The sequence below is a fragment of the Triplophysa rosa genome, linkage group LG20, assembly GCF_024868665.1.
Source record: "Triplophysa rosa linkage group LG20, Trosa_1v2, whole genome shotgun sequence".
Lineage (NCBI taxonomy): Eukaryota > Metazoa > Chordata > Actinopteri > Cypriniformes > Nemacheilidae > Triplophysa > Triplophysa rosa.
Window position 1 is genome coordinate 10,808,827 of NC_079909.1, and position 21,535 is coordinate 10,830,361.

A 21,535-nucleotide genomic window follows, 5' to 3' on the forward strand; every position below is an offset into this window, starting at 1 on the left:
CCATTAGAAATTCTGTGATGGTTTATATTGGGTTGTTATTGTTTTTTTCAGTAGGGTTGTTTTAACTTTTTGATGTAAAACATAATATTTTAAACATCCATTAGTTTTAGAACCATTACAACGGCGCAGCTGGAATCAATAAAGCAGAAATACATCTAGTGGATATGCCACATTAGATACTCTGTACTTTAATTATCTTACCAGACTTAAAGCTGACTGTTAAATTAATAAGGCACTAGCATAGTTGTTACTAACGGTCAATTAAATGTACTGAATGTCGACGTTGGTGAGAAGCAGCGATAGTGGCAGTCGCGGAAAACACGTCAGTGACCCCCTCCCCCTCCAGCAATTTGATTCGCTTCAGTTCAGTACCATGGTCAGCTCTCGGCGCTTACTCTCAGGAAGTGGCTATTGTCAGTATACGCTGTCAGTAATATTCGCTTCTGAATCTAAAGATTTGGGGGGGAACCTCAAGAAACATCAACTACAAATCCGTCTTAAAATCCTCCTTTTCCGGTTATCCTCCTTTAAATCCGTTATGGTAAACGGGGAGTTAATCGAAGCAAAAACGTAAGCAGCAAATATTTAATTCGGCGGAAGACTACTGGCTGTTGAGACAGGTTTTCCACTCTCATTGAGGGTAAGTGACACTGTTTTTGTATTGTAGACTGTGATACAGAAAGAAATTGAAATATACAGCCCGCCTTTCATACTTTTTCTGCCTCTGAAACGAGTTATAGATGTTCTTTGTTACTAAAGACGCTGGGGGATTTATCTGTTGGAATCAACAATCGTTTCTTTAATTTCAGAGGACCAAGAACTTAGATCAAAATGTTGGATCCATCATCGAGCGAGGAGGAGGCGGATGAGGTTGTGGAAGAAGAGCTCAAAGTGGTGGCTGCGCCCAAGGCTGGTGGTCCTCGGGTGTCTCCAAGCAGGACCAGTGAAAGCTCTGGTGGGTTACAGCCAAGCCGAAGCACCAATGCCCGTCCGACGAGCCCGAGCCCATCGGTGGCGATCGAGAAAGAAAAGGATGACTTGGAAAAGATGCAAAGGGAGGAAGAAGTGAGAAAGAAACGGCTACAGCTTTATGTCTTTGTAATGCGCTGTATTGCCTATCCATTCAATGCGAAGCAGCCGACTGACATGGCGAGACGACAGCAAAAGGTAAGCCCCTCGTTGAAAGCAAAAGTCACATGCAACAGATTGCTGTTTAAAAAAACGGTCTGAAAACGACTGTCTGCGCAACACTCTCTGCAGGTTGTCAAATCAAATACGCAAAAATGTTTGCGAAAGGACTTAAAAGTTGTCCTCAAAACATGAAACACTTGCCAGTTGCTTCAGTGCATTCGTGGTTGAACAATTTAGGGAAATCGTGTGGAATCGTCCCCGAAAACTCATGCTTTCATATGCTTCTGCGTTAGCGCACATCTGCCCGAGCTCTCCAGCATATTGAAGAGTATGTGCAGTTAACAGACTAAAATGCAGTTTATTGTTTTTATTAAAGTACTAACCTTGTTCTTTTTTACGTCTAGCTGTAGTGGTTTAATGGAATCCACCCATGAGATATGGCGCTTGAGTGAGCATGGCCAAAACAGATTAAAACCAGATAGCCCTCTATTGGGGCTGGTGGTCTGTCACAAATATCCAACCTTGAATGCTGTTGGGCTTTGCACAGTTTAAAAATTTAGAACTTATTTCATAAATGCAGTAGAGAAAACACAATTTATTTAATGTAACATCATTCATTTATTTTGCACTGCTTTCAGGGGGTTCTACCAACAAGAGAGAGGTTATCCCTTGTGAAAACAGCAGTTCCACTAGGTATTCCTTCAGATCCTATGAGACAAATGACTACTGTTATTCAAACATGATGAAATCAGTTTCACTAGTTAGAATTAAGCGAGCTGCGTTTTAAACATGCTAAATAAAAAAGATTAGTTAATGTTAGTTACTTTGTTACTTATAACATCATGTTTCTGAAAGCTAACTCTTTAATCCCAAAAACTAACAAAGAGACGGCCCTCTCATAAATGTTTCAGGTTTTGAAACATTTCTCCTGGCTCAGAATCAAAGGCAGAGCTCTAAAAGCAAGAAGTTGTCTTTTACATTAAGATCTTGAATAATTCATAAATGTTGATCATATCCATGAGTGCCTTTTTCAATAGCGCTTATCATATATTGTAGCTTGGAGAGTTTATTATCCTTATGTATACTCGAGGAGCAATACATTATGTATCATTTTAATTCGGTTCATTTGTATATTTTCATACAGTCGTTAAGTTTGTCTGTCTTATTTGGTTGTGTCCTCGGGGGCTTGTTTGCCCGCAGCTGCTGTCTAAGGAGAACGTTTCATGGGACAATAAAAAGTGTCTCAGTGAATATTTATACTCGTGCTGGTGTTGTGTTTTCACAGATAATACTCATGAGAGACAAAATATCAGGATTCATTAGTTTATGTTGGATATGCCCTTTTTGTTTTGTTTTTACCCGTAGTCACACAAGCCATATCGTGGTTATAATTCAACAGTGGGAAAAAACGAATGTTTACTATTGATGTATATTTAATTCATTTCTCAGATACATTACCAACATGTGGGACATTCTCACTGTAGAGCACATTTGATTGGACAAATATCAGCATAGTGCAGAATGAGTCATCAACATATTTTGTTCTATTTTCCTGGAAAGATAGAAAGACTATAAATTTTAGCAATACATGTCTTTTTTCTGGCTACGTGCTGCTGACCATTCTAGCTTGAAGCCAGGTGAGAATATTCACAGCTGCTATCTGTTCTGAATTTCCAGTTAGTGATCTGAACCCTCAGATGTACAGAGGCAGTATTATAATCAATAATTATTCTGCATCTGTGATAATCCATCAGCACATAGTACTGTGTATTGTGGTTGTTATTAAGTTGTATGGAATAAACATACAGTAAGTGTTTGTTAGTTCTTTCCCTCCTTTGTTTTGGTTTGTGCTTTAATTACCATGCAGGGACAGACTAATTCACCCTCTCTAATAATTATAACCAGATCTGCTATTTTCATTCATGTAGGACCTGGTAATGTAATAACTACAGGTGGAAACTCTAATGATGCTGTTTTTCCTAAAACAATGCTATTTTATTTAGTTTAATAATCCTGATGACAAGGTGCATATCGTCACATTCTTAAAGCAGCAAGTCAATCAAACAAAACAAACAAACAAAAAAAGCCATTAATAGAGATGTTGTGGCTGCACACAACTACAACTTTTCTCTAACCCCAGTACTAACTACAATAACCAACAATGTTTCTGGAAGTATCTTTAACATTTACATTACCGTATCAAGACCTACCGTAAGTCTTCAAAGAGTTATTGTAACATTTCACAAGAAGATGAATCTAAAGTCCTCAGACAATCCTCAGAGACATTTCACATGCTGCTGTGCAATCTGATGCCCTACAAGAACGCTGATTGAGTTATCGTATGACATCATTTACCACAATCTACTTTACAGAAAGAATAAAAGCACCATGATACCACATCGCAGCTTTTTCATAGGTGATGTGATAAAACTCCTCTAATCTGTTGTGTCTGCTTTGTCGTGATGTTCAGATACAATTATTTGCTCAATTTCAGCAGGGCCTATTCTTGGGATGTCATAGATGCGGAGTTAATCACAGCCCTCTTTTGAAAAGATGACTGCATCATTTTCTCTTTTTGAATCGTGTATTGCTATAACCTACTTTAGTGCATTTGGCAATTTCTCTCTATTGTTTTTTTTTTAAGCAGAAAGGAAGTCATTTAAAAGAGTGCATTGATATATCTCTGCACAAATCGATTTTCTTTTTTTAAATCCATCTCAGAAAATAAAGAAGAAAAGAACATTGACTGCCCATCTTATGTTGGCAGGGCAAGAATCTAAAAGGCCGTTGTATGCTGGATAAGGGTTCTCTGTCCGTGATTGTATGCTGAGGTGCCTTTCAAGGTCAATGTGTAGTAGATGGCTGAGATGGGGACGGATGCACCGGAATGGCTTTAAGAGCCCTACTAGTTGAACAGGACTGATCGGAGGTCAGCTGTAGGCTGAGGACGTGCAGGCAGCAGAGATTTTTGTAATCTTGGTAGCCGTGATGGATTCAGAATCGAGCACTATTGACTGATCGTGGGTCAGTTGGAGGTAAACGGGGCACATAAACTAGGTCGTTATTAAAAATCCAGACGGAAGAATGTGAGAACGAAATTCTTGAAACCTGTCAGTTATGAAAAGAAGGTTTGAGTGTGGAGTTCCTTTAATAAAAGATAAATGCCATTCATGCTTTTTTTTTCAGGTTGTGAAAAATGTGTTCTGATGGTTTTGCTGGTGAAATATCTAGAAATGATTGCTAATTAAAAAGGGCATGACACATGAATTTTTCTAGATGACTCATACACCAAGCATGCCAACTGCTCTTTTTGTATTATCTTTGTTTTTGTACCAAACACCTTTAAGAAATTAGCACCTCTGCGCGTGCCTACATGTTGCGATTTCTCAAAGGCAACTGTATTACAGTAACACTAATGAGCAAATCATAGCATATTATATGTGTTTGTTAGGAATATGCATGCATAAAGCAGTGTAAAGGAAGTGGGTGGATGACCCATGTACTCTTTGTTGGTTGTTTGTAATCTGGGATTACACATCCATTTGCCTTCTCTGATCTGTTTCACAACATCCCATACTATATATGCACATGAGTTTGGTGTGTGTATGAGACAGGCAAGTGTAAAGTTATAAATGTCATTTACACATACAGTACGTGTGATAGACAGCAGTGTGTGTGCAGGTGTTTGAGAGAGAGAATGAAAGTATGAAGAACAAAACCGAAAATGTCCTTCTTTGATGATGAATAGCTGCATTTTATTTAATAATACTCTTGCCAAATAGATTCCAGATAGTGTGTCTCACACTAGTAAATCATTTAAATTCAGAACAACATGTTGATAAAACTGCCAAAGAAATGAAAGAATGCTAATTATTAAGTGGTGACTTTACGTTTAGAAACACACACAGTGTGTTAATGACTATGCAATATTATACATTCAGGCTTCCCTGCAATCACAGCAGTGCAGGCGACGTCGTTCATAACAGCATCCAAAAGACATAAAAAGGAGAGGGAGAGAGAGGCATAGACACACAGCAAGAACTCAAGGGACATGAAAGCACTGTGCCTCTACCCCAGGCTGACTGATTACTAATGTGAATCTGTTCTCAGAGAAAAACCCCAGCCCACCATTCCCACGCAATCAACATGAGCCCAGTGGGCACCTGGGGATCACAACACACACACACGCAAGCATGCGCACACACAAACACACAAACACACACACACACACACAAATAGGCACAGTGGGAAAAAAATGTTTGTGCAAATTATTACCACATTTGGAATTTTTTGAATGAAAAAACATTATTTGGACATTGCTGGTACAACATTTATTTACTGGAACCATTTTCCAAACAACTTATTTAATAATGTTAAATACAAATTTGAACAAAAAAAATCATTTCATTACCTGTGATAATAGTTCTGCAGTCTATTTAATTCTTGTGTTACAGTAATTAAATCAATCATATAAACACAGTCATATGCCTTATATGCTGTTATGTTTTTAGGCATGTCAAGTCGAATACACATTACATTATGTGACAAAGTTTTCATTTAAAACAACAGAATTCGCAAAAGATTAGTAGTTTTCATCTCTGAAATCTTACCATTTATCATTTTTATTGCAGAACCGTTGGCTTTGTTATGTTTGCAATCTCACTATACAGTCGTGCAATCACTGCAACACTGTGTAAAACAGAATTGTCCTGTTTGATTTCATGGGGACTTTTTTATACTTTTGTGTTACACAGATGACATGGGTGTGAGTAAAAAAAGAATATTCTGTATCATTTTTGGCCTGCTCCACACTTCTGCCTGATCTTTATGTTGTATATATCTGCATATTTGTTGTTAGACACGTCATAATGTATGCATAGTGGTATTGTGAATATATATAGTGAAAATTGTATCATTTTAAACAACTTTGTGTAGACCATAATGGATGACGTAACCAACGCTGGTGTAATGCTGGTCCAAAAATATTCCTGTTTTACTACATATAACCGATTTAAAATTTAAAAATATCTTTAAGACTTTTTTTACAATTGTATTTATTTTAAATATTTTAAATAATAAATAAATAAATAAAAACTGATACCGGAAGTGCTGCTGGACCAGTATTTACGTCTTGCAAAGTGGTCTATATTGCTATATTGAACAGTAAAGCTTGTTATTCATGCATCTTACTTTTTGACTGAATGACATTTGGAAAGCTTTTCTTCTATCCCACCATCTCTTTTTCTCTCTGTTTTTAACTTTCCCTGTCTGTGACAGTGGTAAACAGAGTAGAAAAACACAGACTTTTCTAGTCAGCTGTTCAATTATACAATCCTCCCCTACCCCCAGTTTCCTCCACCCCCCACTCATGTGACAGAAAACAGTCTGGAGGCTAACACGGTTTTAGCAGCTTTATATGACACAGTCTTTCCCCCATTATCTAGTATTGTACTATGTAGTGTATGTTTGTTACGAAATTACTACCCATGGACTGTGACGACAAGGGTCTGCATTTTGTCTGTTTCTATAGTAACCAGCAACAGGCAGGTGTGAGGTGGATCTGAGGTTGTATATGTGTAGCCTGTACCATTTTTACTGTTAGCTGAGGAAGAGGCTGGAACTTTCAAAAAAGAGGTGCAAGAGAAAGAAGAGATGTGAATAGTGGAGAAAGTCATTTATTGCAGTGGATCTGCACCAATGTGTGCCAACAGCAGTAAAAAAACATAACCCAGCGTTTAAAACCATCATAGTTTTTGTTTATGGGAGGAAATCAGTTCTATTCAAAGATGTCTTGAAATGGAGTGGATGGATGGGAAAGAATAAGAGAAGTAGAAGATAAAAAGCTGAATAATTTCTTGTTAGATTCTGCTCAATTGTTAGTTCTATTATCATTATTATAGAGTCTCCAGTAAATAGCTGTCCATTCATTAGGCTACATGTGTTGCATGAATTTGTAAAGTTTATTTCATTACTATTAGATTTTTATTTAATTATGCATTAGATTATGAATGTATTTAAAGTTGGCATGAAACGAAAGTTGCAATGGTGATTTTTATGTATGATGTATTCCTGTAGCTTACTTTGTAAAGCATTGCACTAGCAATGCAAAGGTTGTGGGTTTGAGCCCAGGGTACACACAAAATGACGAGAGACATGTATACACTACGTAGATCAGGGGTCTGGGGACCCCCAGGGGGCCTCCAGATTGTTCTAAGGGGTTCCAAGAAAATATTTGAGAAACAAAAGACAGCAAAATTTGTAAAATTGTACTGAAGATTATTACATTAATTTCTACCATAAGTTGTCTTACAATCTAATATGTTGTCTTTATAAGATCACACACTTACTATTTGTCTAACAGTTCAAATGCTTATTTATGCAAAACATTATATTTATTTTAGAAAGGGGATCCCTAGCAAAAGGTTCATCATATTGTGGGTCTTTGGCATGAAAAAAATGAGAAAAGTCACTTTGGATAAAAGCGTCCGCCAAATGCATAAACATGTGGCGGGACGTGATTTCATCATTCAGTAATTGATTGGATCATTGAAAATTGGAAGCTTGGCCATTGGATTGTCAGTTTAGTCAATTTAAAGATCATCAGGGCACATAAAAATAATAATAAATTATGACCCCACACAGATAAATCATTTATAATAAACAATGCAATATTTCATAGAAATGTAAAATTGTCAGTTTTGATTTCATGGTGACTTTAAATACAAACTTATTTTTATCATCCTGATTCCACTTCGATCATCTCAGCACTTCAATATATAAATAAAACTTTAATTTTAAAGAGCTCCTGAGGTCAGCAATGCAAAGCTCCAATACTAGAGAACATTGTCATGTGACGTAGAAAGAACATTTCAAGGAGAGTGTTTCGAGAATACACTTTAATTGCTCTACATCAATGGCCTACACACTATAATCACTACTGCAATTACAATGAGAGTAATTGAGCTAATGCAGCTGTCTCTTACAGTTATGAGGTCATGCTGTTCGATAACCTGAGAGGGGATAATAGGGTAAGGGGTGTGTGCATGTGTACCCGGTGACCATGGTAACATAGCCTAGTCAATGAGAAGGAACACCTAGGATCCAGCGTTCACTTACAGTAGTCCTAGACACGCACATGTCTCCAAACAGAAACGAGTGACCAATTTGCTGTGTGTATGTGTATGAGAGAGGCAGAAAAGGAACAGGCAGGAAAACATTTAACAGCATTTAAGTTTCTTACCTTCTATGTAGCTATAGTCACCTATCACCATTGTCATGTTATTTTTGTATTTTGCTATAAAATATTTACTTAAATTTATCCACAAGACAAGTTAGAAAAGCCAGATCTAACTATTATGCGTAGTAGACATGAACACCATATTTTTAATCAAAGTGCTTATTTTACTTACAAATTCTTACGGCTAGGCAAATAATGCATGGGATACAGGGAAATATACTATTTGGAAGATTGCAATGGTGGCCAAGAACTGTTTGGTTACAGGCATTCTTCCAAATATCTTTACTGTGTTCATCAGAACAAATAAATGAGAGTGACAACTTGAGGGTGAGTAAATGATGACAGTATTTTTATGTTTGGGTGAACTGTCTCTTTAAAGGCTGCAGAACTCTGTTGGCATTCATGCAGTTATTGTGTAAGAGCTACTCTAGACGTTTGTTTCAGATTTCTTTCAAATCAAGTCTCCAGACGTATGGGAAGTGTTTTGAGATGGGCGTTGTTTAAAGGTTTATTTGGTCTCCTGAAATTTGACCTGCTTCTGCAATGTGAAATTGGCAAGAGGTAAAGGTACTTACTGGTAAAATGTCTATTGCTGTTACATTATGAATGGGGTTGGACTCTTTTTACAGATTGAGGGCCACACACGCCTCTACAAACTATAAATTTAACAAATGAATTAAATGTCAAACTGATCTTAGGTCATAGTAAAAGAAAAAATAAACTTCAAGCAACTCCCAATGAATGACTCAAATGGAACATTATTGCCGAGTAATTCTGGTTGGCAAATGGCAACATTGCTGTCATCCCTTTTTCTCTTCCCTGAATGAAAATGCTTATGGCTGGAACTAACAGATGCTGTTAACATCTTGATATCTGTGATGCTTTTGGCTGTATTTTTTTTCAAGTGTTATGCATTGAAAAAAGTATCTTTGAATTTATGTCTTTCTGATGTTTTCTCATTTGCATGTCAGCTTCTCAGTATGTGTAACTATGTAGAATAATCAACTTCTCTCCTCTTTTCTTTGCAGATCAGCAAGCAACATCTTCAAACAGTGAAAGATCGTTTCCAGGCTTTCTTGAATGGCGAGACTCAGATTGTAGCAGATGAAGCCTTCATCAATGCTGTCCAAAGCTACTATGAGGTTAGCTTCATCTATACCATTGAACATTCCAGGTTTACGCCCCTAATGGATCTCAAATTGCTAATTGATGTGTTTCCTTGTTATCTGTATAAATCTCTGCAAATATACAGTGTGCACACAACTCACAGATGTGTCAGATTGCTCAGAATTAATATGTATGCTGACACTAATCTTAGATCAACATGTTCAGAGCTGTTTGAAATCAGAAAACAGAAATCTGAAAGAGAAACCAACTTTGGTGTGATGAAAGTGTGGTTGTAGCAGACTATTTCTGCCCCACAGATAGTTAGACAACAACTGTTATTGGTATGAAGTAGAAATTTTAGATTAAATTTGGTAATATACAGTAGCATAAAGTACAGGATTTGTTCCTCTATAAGGTGCTCTTTAAAAACATACTTCCATTATTTACATGAGATGTCAGTGGCCTATACAAAAAGCCATTTTATTTTAAGGCTCTTGTCTCTCATGGTAGCTGCTACAATGTTGAAATACCACATACTGTATGTGTAATAAAAGAAAAAAGAAAAAGATTTGATGACAACCTTACATATTTCACATTTATTTAATACATTCATTTGCTTTTTACAAAGCCACTTACAAATGTAAATACATGCAGAAAGCTGGCACCTCGGTTTAACTTCTGAGGACAACCCATAGATTCTCTCCCATTAATATAATGCAGTTTAAAGGGGATTGTTTAGAAATGTTAAGCTGTTCGCTTTATGCTGATTTAATAAACGGAGTAATCCATGTACATGTATTATACATAGACAAACTGTTGCAAAACAAGTTTCGAAATGTTTGAAGTTCATCTTTAAATAAAGAATATATTAAGTCCTTGCTGAGCCACTTCACCTACTTGAAATACTTTGCCTGTGGTCTAGAAGCAACCCTTAAAAACACAACATTGTACCTTTAATAGTATTTAAGATCATATATATCTTTTAGGACCTGGAATAGGTGATTTGGTAATAAATGACAGAAAACACTGGAATATTTGAAGAAGAGGAGCTTAGACTCACTACGGCTGGTAATTTAATGAAGTGAAACTAATGAGCGAAATGCCTTTGTATTCAGTCACAGCCAAAGCCAGCTTTTTCAATTCAATTAAACTCTGATACTCTTATTGAATTTGTGCTGGATGTTCCCTCTCTGTCAACTCATCTCCCCTGCTTATCCAGGCACATTAAGAGAATTGTGTCCATCGGAGAGAGGGAGGGGGGACTATTCGAGAGATGAACTGCAAGAAAATGATAGAATATTAAATAAATAAGGATAAAACTCTTCTGTAGATTGTCGGCCAAGCCGCACTGCCAGATGAATTCACTAGTTTCAAGTTATGAATCAGACCTTGATGTATTCTGTATGACACTGAGAAAATCTTGTTGTCCCAGTAACCGTTTTACAAGGTTGTACTGTCTTGTTCTGTTTTGTTTACTAATACATTTAAAAGCCCTGTTAAAACTTGTATTGCTATTTATTTTTACTTTTATTTGTTTTTTAATGTACACAGCAAAATCGGCAGTGTTTAAAAAGGTCAAATTAACTCTCACAGTGTATATTTAATCCACACTTCGAGAGTGTGGATTATATACACTGTGGGTGTTAATTTGACCTTTTTTTAACACTGGCGATTTTACTGTGTACTGTTGGTGGTTCAATAATTATTTTCTCCCTTGCACTCTGCATTATGGGAGTTATGTAATGCAATACTGTAACATTATACTTATGGTCAATCGCAGGTGTTCCTCAAAAGTGACCGTGTGTCCCGCATGGTCCAAAGTGGTGGTTGCTCGTCAAGCGACTCCCGAGAGGTCTTTAAGAAGCACATTGAGAAGCGTGTCCGCAGCCTACCCGAGATCGATGGCTTGAGTAAAGAGACTGTCCTCAGCTCATGGATTGCCAAGTTTGATACCATTTACAGAGGAGAGGAAGACCCACGCAAGCACCAGCAACGCATGACAGCCAGCGCTGCCTCCGAGCTCATTCTCAGCAAGGATCAACTATATGAGATGTTCCAACAGATTCTTGGCATTAAGAAGTTCGAGCACCAGTTGCTGTACAATGCTTGTCAGGTAAGCTGTGGACATTTAGTCGAGAGTTTTAAATTTGAGACGAGTTTACACGAAAATGAAAATTGTTCTATCATTCACTTCACCTTCATGTCTCTGAACCAGTCTAACTTTTTTTGGCAGAACACAAAAGATATGTTGAAGAACATTGATAACCAAACAATATTGAGACCCTTCTAGATTTCTCAAAATATTTTTTGTGTTCTACAGAAGCAGGAGTCATAAACAGGATTTAAGCAATATGATGTTATGACAACAGAAATGATATGTAAAGATGTGGAGTGATATCTGACATCTCTAATCAGAAATTACAATGGTTTTCTCTTCTTTTTTATTATAATTATTTTATTTGTTGGTGAAAGATAACTAAACCAAAAGCACATTAAAAGAGTTATTTCAGACCACTTGGGCCAAGTGTAACTTCTGGAACTAAACATACCTGTCAAATGTAATGCAGCAAGCTTAGAAAGTTAGAAAGTGGTTGTTTTCAAATCGCCCTTCAGTCACGAGAGGTTTCATTAGAACAGCTGCAGAAATGTGAGTTTCAAACATGTTTTACTCTATATCGAAGGGCTGCCCACACTGCAGTCCTGTTCACACAGATCATTTTAGTGTGCATAGAAAAAGTGTATGGTATCAGATTTGAGTCAATCCACAAGGTGCTATGTCAAATGTATGAGATGGGATTCATTTATGTTCAGCTCCATTAAATGTGATTAGCTTTTGATAGACTAAATGGAATGGAGCAATGCATGGGTTCTTCTAGAAAAGGTATTTATGATGAAAATAACAAGAATGATGAATCTCAGACTTTGGGTAGCTAGAAAAAGCAGAATGAAGAATAGGAAAAAACATTTTTGAAGAATTACATGATGAAGATTTTGGAGAATTGTGGGATTTGGACCAGTGAAAAGACAAACATGGGATCCGGAGGAGGTGTGAGTGTAGGAGTTCACTATTCATCGATATGCCTCTGTCTGTGTTCACACTAAAGCCAAGCGGGCCGAATTGAGCGTGTGCTATTTTGATTATCTTTCTATTAGCATGGTGAATGCTACTTTCTATGTGGAGATGGTAATAAACCAGTAACCGTGGCAACGGTGGACACGCTGGCCGGTTTCTGCCTCAAACCAAACCCAACAGCACCGTGGTCTCGTGGTTACAAACGCGAACGCATTTGTCTTTTTCCTGTGCCGTCGCCTCACTGCTGGTTAATGCTGCACTGCTTAAATCTTTTATTCTTCACAGCAGGTCATTATTTCTGTTTTTCCACTGAGACTTTCCAGCTCCTTCCTGCTTTTAAATTAAATCTTGTTGATAGGCAGTGTCTGTGTTAAACAGCTGTGGGTTGACAGTGCATGTGTGTCTGTGTGTTTAACAGCATTCGGTATCAGTGCATTGGCTGTCTCTTGGGTAGCAGGAGTTTAATCCAATCTATCGACTATTTCCTGAGGGCATTTCAGGAGACCGGCGGTGGATGGCAAGTGACTGACAGCCAATTAAAACAGAGATAGATAGTGCTGTAACACACATCAGTCTTTTTCGGAGAAACGGGGACCTATGGTAATTTTGGGGCCCTGCACATTTTCAAAGTCTCAGGCATCTGTTGCTTATGGTCAATTATGTATAATTATATTTGCCTAAATATGGATATGTGGTATTGAAAAGACCCAGGTGGCTAATTAAAGGTGTTTTGTGTGATGGCTGTTCCTCTAACTTCTGTCAGACTTAGTCACTGACTCAGACCACCCCCTCTATCAAACACCGAGCCAGAGATAGCTTAAAGTGATAGTTCACCCAAAAATATAAAAAATGAATAAAAGAATAAAAAATTCTGTCATCCTTTACTCACCCTCTTGTCATACCAAACATGCTTGTCTGCTTTCTTCTGGATAACACAAAAGATATTTTGAAGAACGTTAGCAACCAAACAACATTGGACCTCATTGACTGTCATTGTACAGTATGGGCACAAAACCACTGACACATTTCTCATTTTTTTTCTTTTCCACAGAAGAACGAGTCACAAACAGGTTTTGAACAACACTAGGGTGAATAAATGATGACAGAAACTATCCATTTAAAGGCGGGGTGTCCGATTTCTCTTAGCCGTTGTTGATGTTCAAATCACCTAAACAAACACACCCCTACCCCCATCTTTCGCTTTCGTCAGTGCTCAGCTCGGCTCGGCTAATGTCCGTCCTGTGCACCTTACTGCTGATTGGCTACAAGTTTGTTTTGGTATTCGGCCCGACTCAGTTGTCTAAAGCTCAATTCGGAAATCGGTTACACCGCCTTTAAAGAGGAAATGAATCAGAGATATCGTAGTTTAGTAAAATGAAAGTCCAGCTGTCTGTCAATTAAATGAGAAAACTAAATATGTTCATATGGCTTTAAAAGTCAATCATATGGACTGTGTTTATTTATTTGTTTATTTTGACCAGTAGTTAAGCTGTGGTCACTACAACCTTTCATTGTACAGTACGGTGTCAGTAAAAAAGTACTGTGAAGGTATAATTCTTTCCCCGCAGAGGAACAAAACATTTAACTGGACTCTGAAGGAACCCAATTGGTCCTTAGGGTACAATTATGTTCTTAAAAAGGTACAACATTTTTTTTTTTTTCGACTTGTAGAACAGCTTTAATACCGTAAAGGTACAGTTTTTTTATATATTTTTGAACTATTTGTGTGTGTGTGTGTAACAACACACATGTTTACAACATATTGATAGAAAGTCAATATTTGAGTGAACTGTTTCTTTAAAGAGTGTAAAGTACAGTATGCGTGTATGTTCTTCATGTGAACTGTGAAGCTTGACGCAAGTCTCTGGATTTCATCAACATTCATGCATTTGGCAAACGCTTTTATACAAAGCGATCTACAGTACATTCAAGTCATGCGTTTCATCAGTTGAACCCATGACCTTTGTGTTGCTGGAGCAATGCTACACACCCATTAATCAAATAGGTGGGAGGATTAAATCATATACATATAATGCATTCATCTTACAGAACACAGCAGGCACCTTCCACGATGGCTGCCACCAGGAGGTTTGACCTCTAAAGTTTCATATGAAGAGCCAGCTGTTAGATTTTCTCTTTCTTTCTTTCTTTCTTTCTTTCTTTCTTTCTTTCTTTCTTTCTTTCTTTCTTTCTTTCTTTCTTTCTTTCTTTCTTTCTTTCTTTCTTTCTAAGAATCTCGTCCTATTCATTGTTCTTACAATTATACATATTGATTAACAAATGTGGTTTGTCCTGCACTGATGATTATAAGTGGAACTAATTGGATTTTAGCCATTCGCTCAGGATATGGTTCTCGGTGTGGGCGTTTCTATGTAGGCAGCTTATTCTGTTGAATGAGATTTGTCATCCTGGGCTCGGCTTTGGTTAATGATAACCCAATCTGATGCAATTAGCATGAATAGCAAATACAAGAGGAGCAGCAAGGTGACTTGACCTGAGTGTGCACTCTCTGAATGAGTGAATATAAATGACACAAATCAGTGATGGATGTACTTGTTGAGCAGATGCACTTTAACAAACGGCGGTTTCTACTTGAATGCTTTTATGACAGTGACTCTCTATGTATCACCAAAAGTCAACACACAGAAATGACGAAACAACTACAAAGCCTTTTCAAAGGCTTTTCTATAGACTGCGCTCAAATGAGCAGGCGCTGGCTGCCTGGTGCCGCAAGAACAGCTGCTGCCACTCATTTAATGCTCATCAAAGCTCATTGTGTCATCTGTATTCTCTGAAATGCAGATAACACAGTGAGGTTGGAAAGCTGTAGGAATATACCATGTACGTATTCATGTTTGTGTTTGAAGAAACCCTCTGCACGTATGCTGTGTGTAATGCAAAAAAGTCATTTTTACAATCAGTCTCGAATTTACTGATAAGACCTGTTTTTTTACTTATTACTCACAAGGCCTGTTTTTGATAATACAACAAACTGTACTTCTTAATAAAATGTGTCTTGTTTTATTAATGTTTTAGTTTTTTCACTATAAAATAAGACAATAAAATTCTGATGAAAAAAGATTTGTTTTGATGCTTGGCAGTCTGCCGTGTGGATACGCTTGGTTGAGGGTTTGTGTGTGTAAGGTTACCTCTTGCCTGAGAGAAAGCACCTCAGCATCCTTTGTATGACCTGAAGCTGTTGTCATGGAGACAGTAAACATGCAAGGCTTTAAACACTCTCCTGCCCATCAGCTGTGCCTCCCATGAATACATTACAGACAGTAACCTTAAAATTACCTTCCTTTCTCACTTCCTTCTCTCTCTCTCTCTCTCTCTCTCTCTCTCTCTCTCTCTCTCTCTCTTTCTCTTCTTTCTTGTCAAACACCTGGGCTGTCACTCTAAAACATCCCTGTTGAGAATTATGAGATTATAAACAAGCAGCAATTGTTGTCGCTATGACATGCTTCATTAGTGACTATTTTGAGCTGTGATGAGAAATACATCAGACTGAAGAATATACTGTACAATAATTCCAAAAATAAACAGTCATTGATAAAACATCTCCTGAAATATTTCTGAATTCTATCTTCCGTGCAGACAATTGATTAAATTATCATCATTAAAAAAGAGGGTTGACAGTACTGTATGGTGTGATAGTTTGACATCTAACAGCAGGCTACTTGAGCCATGCGACCCTTGAAGGTCCCCATGAAATCAAAATTGACGTTATTTACATTGTTAGTGCATATAAGTGCATATTCATGTTGTGACGTTATCCATGAAAGTCAATCAGCAATTTTTTTTAAATTTTGTAATCTTTATTTAAATTCTGAAAATGTACTTCCGCCCTTGACTGGTGATCTTTCTCTGATGATGACAAAATTTTCTCTATCTCCGCCCTTCTGACAGTCTGTTGCGAGTTTCATTTCGGAACGAAAAACCTACTTTTCTATATACAGTACATTCACTAGAATACAGAGGAAAGAACAAACCACACCCTCTATTTTTCTTATTTATTATTTTGTTTCTCTGAAACATCACAGTACTGAATTAAAGTCAATTGCAACTTCTTATTCTCAGGGACTTTTAAGGAATACTTCACCTTCAAAACAAACAGTCTGCTATCATTTACTCACCCTGTTGTTATTTTAAACCTGTGTGATTTTCTTTCTTCTGTAAAACACAAAAGAAGATATTTTGAAAAATGTTAGTAACCAAAAATGTCTCGGTTACCTCTGTAACCTCTGTTCCCTGATGGAAGGAACGAGATGTTGTGTCGAGACAGAATGGGGTTTGAACTTGAGAACCTATCATCTCTGATTGTTCTTTTAAAAGTCCAATGAACTTGGCGAATGGCATGGCATGCCAGTCTCCGCCCCGTGCATACAGGTATAAAAGGAAGATTCACCTTTTGCTCTTTGGAACCAGCAAGGCTTATGTTTGTTTATGCTGAGTGACTCACCTTTGAGACGATTTCCTGCCAGATCTACGACGCAGAGCAGCGAACTTCGGCAGTGGACCGAAGTGTCTGAGGAACCTAAGAGGCATCTCCCGGTCGCTGTAGCGGATGGCGAAGCGTTGTGGCAAGAAGGACACAAAGTCTCGTTCCCTCCATCAGGGAACAGAGGTTACAGACGTAACCGAGACGTTCCCTTTCTGTCTGTATCTTGACGTTGTGTCGAGACAGAATGGGGTTCCTATTCAAAACGCCACGGTGCTGTGTCACATCACGAACTCTTGCGGAGTGTCACTGACCAGCCTGGGCGTGTCACAAGTGAGCACTACCGCGAATCGTGATCATCCAGTGGTGTAGTAAGGCGTCAACTTGAGATTGTCAACAATGAGAGGCTCTTACCATAGGCCGTCACAGGCGGTGGCCTTCCTACTCTAAAGATGAGATAGCTGCCCGGCACCGCAAGGGATACTGGGAAGCCATAGGGAGGTGATACGTAGAATACCTACACAGTCTCACCAGTGGGAAGATCTCTTGGGAAAGTAGTGCGTGGCCCCAACCGAGGGGTGCACAGAAGAGGTGGAAGTCCACCGAGGGGAGGTCACAGGTTCACCAACAGGGGGACCGAAGAGTGAGGAAATGTCAGACCTCCCAAAGGGGGGGGGGGGATGGGTCACTACATATGGAGCACCAGCTCACGTATAGGGGTTCAACTCGTTTACGAGCTGTTCCGCCCGGCTCGTAAACCAGAAGTGCTTAGTGATGGATGTAGGAAAGCTGAAATAGCGCACTGACTCACCTGGGAAGGGGAAGAAGGCATTTCGCAGGCGTACGCCCGGCCGTCCTCACTGGCCAACGCGATGGGCTGGGGAGCTGTAACCACGCCCCCAGACACCGCGACAGAGGGATTAGGGGAATGATCTGTGTCACCGTCCCCGTGAAGGGAGGTTCTGTGGCTGGCAGAACTGCCGTCTCGCCAAGGGGAAGCAGGTGGTTCTGCTGACGTCCCTGCCTGTAGAATTCGCTGCACGACGCACCATCGAGTGGAGAGTGTTGAAGGCTGCGGGATCGGCATGACGCAACGTTGAGATGAGGCTGCGCTCTGCTGAAAGAAACACCCAGGGATAAAGGAAGCTCTTTTTGTCACAAGTTGGGCACTGGGCACGAGGTGGGACAGGGCAAGGGCCATCCCGGTGCGACTCGACAGCGGTGTAGTGGCTGGAGTCGTGCCCGATGTCTCCCTGGGCTCTACCTGTCAGGGCCGCTTTGTAGATCTCTTTCTGGGCGGCTGTTAGGGATGGGTACCGAAACTCGGTAGTAACACACACGCATGAACAGCCGCACAGAAGAAAGATGCTCTTAATTCGCGACGATTGTGGAAAGAACTAAACGTTCAAAAGTGTGGTTACACTTTACCAACGTTTATGCTGACAGTGACAATGCTCGTTGCCACAAGTGCAACAAAACCTTTGCTTGTAAGGGTGGAAACACAAGTAATCTGTCAAAGCAAAAGTGCATCATCATGTACAGACAGAGAGATGCACTGTTTTTGACTGCTTAGCCCAATCTAGTTCATCTCTTGATGCCCCATCTACGTCAGGTATGTATGCTGAAAGCTAACAGACGTTACTTGAACTCTGACATTCTTTATATAATATATGCTAATGCCATTCACCCTGTTTAAAACAACTGTAAATTCAATCTAACTGGTTTCCATAACCTTAAAACTATGATTATTCCACATGGGTGAAAGGAAATTACACATTTAATCCATTTTCTATTAGTTAACTACTTTAAAAAAATCAGCCTATATGTGTTATCATTTATTTTTACACTGAGAACTGAAATAATTCAGTGCACAAATACATAAACTATTAAAATTCAATTACCCTTATAAAGATTTTGAAATGTTTTTAAGCTGCAGCAAACCAACCCACTCCTTCTGATTACGCTGGTCCATCCCCAAGAAGACATATCTTTATATCAAAAAGTACAGATAAGAATACCGTTAAAGTACCGGACCGATAAGCAGTATCGATAAGAATAGTAATACCATTAAAATCTTAACGATACCCATCCCTAGCGGCTGTTGACGGGGGGTTGATGCTCCGGGGCGGGTGTCGCGGATGGGCGGGACTGCTGGGGAGCAGACACCTGAAGACGGCCGGGTCGCGGCAGGATGTGTTTAATCGCCTCCGTCTGTTTCTTCACCACCGAGAACTGCTACACAACCAGAACACAACCAGCCCCCCTTGCAAGATGGGCGGATTGAGGAAGCGTACCTTCTCAGTGTCTCTCATCTGCGCAAGGTTCAGCCAGAGGTGTCTCTCCTGGACCACCAGAGTGGACATCGTACGAACCAGAGCACGCGCCGTCACCTTAGTCGCCCAGAGAGCGAACTCAGTGGTGGTGCGAAGTTCCACCTCCAATGGCGGCGGTCTGGGGGCACAGATGACAGCCCGCTCCACCTGGGGTACTTCGACATATCCCTTAGCTGCCCCCGTAATGAGGGAAGTCAGGGCCTCGGAGCTCGTTTGCCTTGAATGCGCCGAGAAGGGGGCGTTCCAGGTCTTAGCGAGCACCTCATGCACCTCCGGGAAGAAAGGTACCGGGATGGAGCGCGTTTTGTCCCCGTGCTCCGTATCCAGGTACCAAGAGTCAAGCCGCAAGCGTTGAGGGGAAGGTGGCGTGGGGCGTCCTGGGCTCGACTGGCCGAAGCCAGTAATTAGCTTTATCAGACGGCTGGCTTGATTGGTTCAAAACCAAGATATTTCATCTTTGAAATAGCTACACGTTTACATGATATGAACAGAATAATTTAATCTGTATAGTTGAATTATTGAATATTTCATGCTCACCCAAGGGCTAATTTGCACTCTGTAACCCGTGCTGAAGCTAAGAAACATTAAATCTGCGCTCAGCCCATTCTGTATAGGTCTTTGCTGAATGTGAAAGTCATTTACTGTACCTGGAGGAAAAGAGGGGTCTATTTGGTGAAATGTACTTTAATGAAACAATAGAGATGATATTAGAGTCGTTCAGCTGTTCTCTTACACCCATAGTCGCCTACATCGACCTGTAAGTACATTTCAGCCCCAGGCAGGATTATGGAATCATGTGAGTGTATAATGATTTCATTAATTTATTAAAACAGTCCTGTTGGGTCCCATAGCTCATAAAAATAAATTATTTACAGATCTTGTGAATTAGTTGGCCCAATGGGTGCCCTGAAATCTGAAAGTGTGTGTGTGTGAGTGCGCATGTGTTCATCCATCTGGTTTCTCCCACCCGTGTGTGAGATTCTCTCTCATCTGCATAAAAACAGGTCTGTCTGCTCTCTGTTTCTCTTTCTGTCTTTAACAAGATGCCATTCCTGTGCTGATTGCAGTGGTAAAGAGTAATTAACTAAGGAGATAGAGATTGCACGGAGCCCTTGTCCTCCCTTCTGTTATCTATCACCCGCTGTAATCTGTGTCCAGAATAATGGGATTGAATTGGATAGCCGCCATAGCAGAGCTGCTGTAAATACTTACAATATTAAAAAGTGCCAGGTAAACAGGGATTATATGTGGATTTGCTTTACAAGTTCTGTAACAGTGACAAGGTTTCAGTTTTGTTTTGACCGATTCTGTTCTTTCACAATTATATGATTATTTTCCCCTCAGAGAATTTCAACAATGATATGAAATAAGAAAAAAATCCATTCAGCTATTTGTCAAAAAGTACTCAATAATATAAAATATATTTAGGGCACTCATTGAAATACTTAGAAATTCAACATTTCAACCCTGGAGTGTTATTGGATGTTATTACAAGACTTTTGAACTTTTGTGACTTAAAAGAAAAAAAATATGTTGAAAATCAAGGTCAAGGAAGTTACCATATATGGTTCCTCGCCGGTCTATGGTCATTTTTTTCACAAAATGTTTATATATTTAAAAATATAAGACATATATATATATATATATAAAATATAAATAAATGCATAAAACATATATAAACTTCATAGAATATTTATTTAGGAACATTTTTCTTCTATTTAGGATTTTATTCTCTTATGAAAATATTGTCTTTTATTTAGGAACACAAACACACATTTAAAACAGTGACAACGAAGTGCAGATCTACTGAAAACAAAGAATATTGACATATAAATTGTAAATATATAATAAGAAGTGAAAAATAGCACTATGTACTGCTGGTGCCACTTATTTTAGGAGTAATAAGGTTCACAGTAAAATAAACACAAATAAATGCCATTTAGGTATAATACAAACTGTAATAAGTTTAAGTTTCCCACTGGCTCACTGTATAATGTTATACAAACATGTGGCAACATTCAATGCACTAATAAATACTATTGCACTACGTTATAATGCATTATTAGTAAAAGTATGACTTACTAGACGCATCGAGCGTATGTCCAAATATGGACACTTTGTCATTTACCTGAAACGGGCGTATGATCAAATATGATCACACCATTTTTCAGCCACAATGTTCACTAACATCCTACGCAAACAACATCTATCTC

General features: G+C 38.9%; 1 protein-coding gene across 1 annotated transcript in view; it reads left to right on the plus strand.

Annotated features, from left to right (window-relative positions):
- Nucleotides 1-360: 360 nt before the first annotated feature.
- Nucleotides 361-21,535, plus strand: part of cadpsa (Ca2+-dependent activator protein for secretion a) — a 105,874-nt gene continuing 84,699 nt past the window's right edge. Inside the window, 4 exon segments of the mRNA XM_057362768.1 lie at nucleotides 361-640; nucleotides 810-1,167; nucleotides 9,397-9,510; nucleotides 11,256-11,588. Coding sequence (XP_057218751.1) covers nucleotides 832-1,167; nucleotides 9,397-9,510; nucleotides 11,256-11,588 — 783 coding nt within the window. The 5' untranslated portion in view covers nucleotides 361-640; nucleotides 810-831.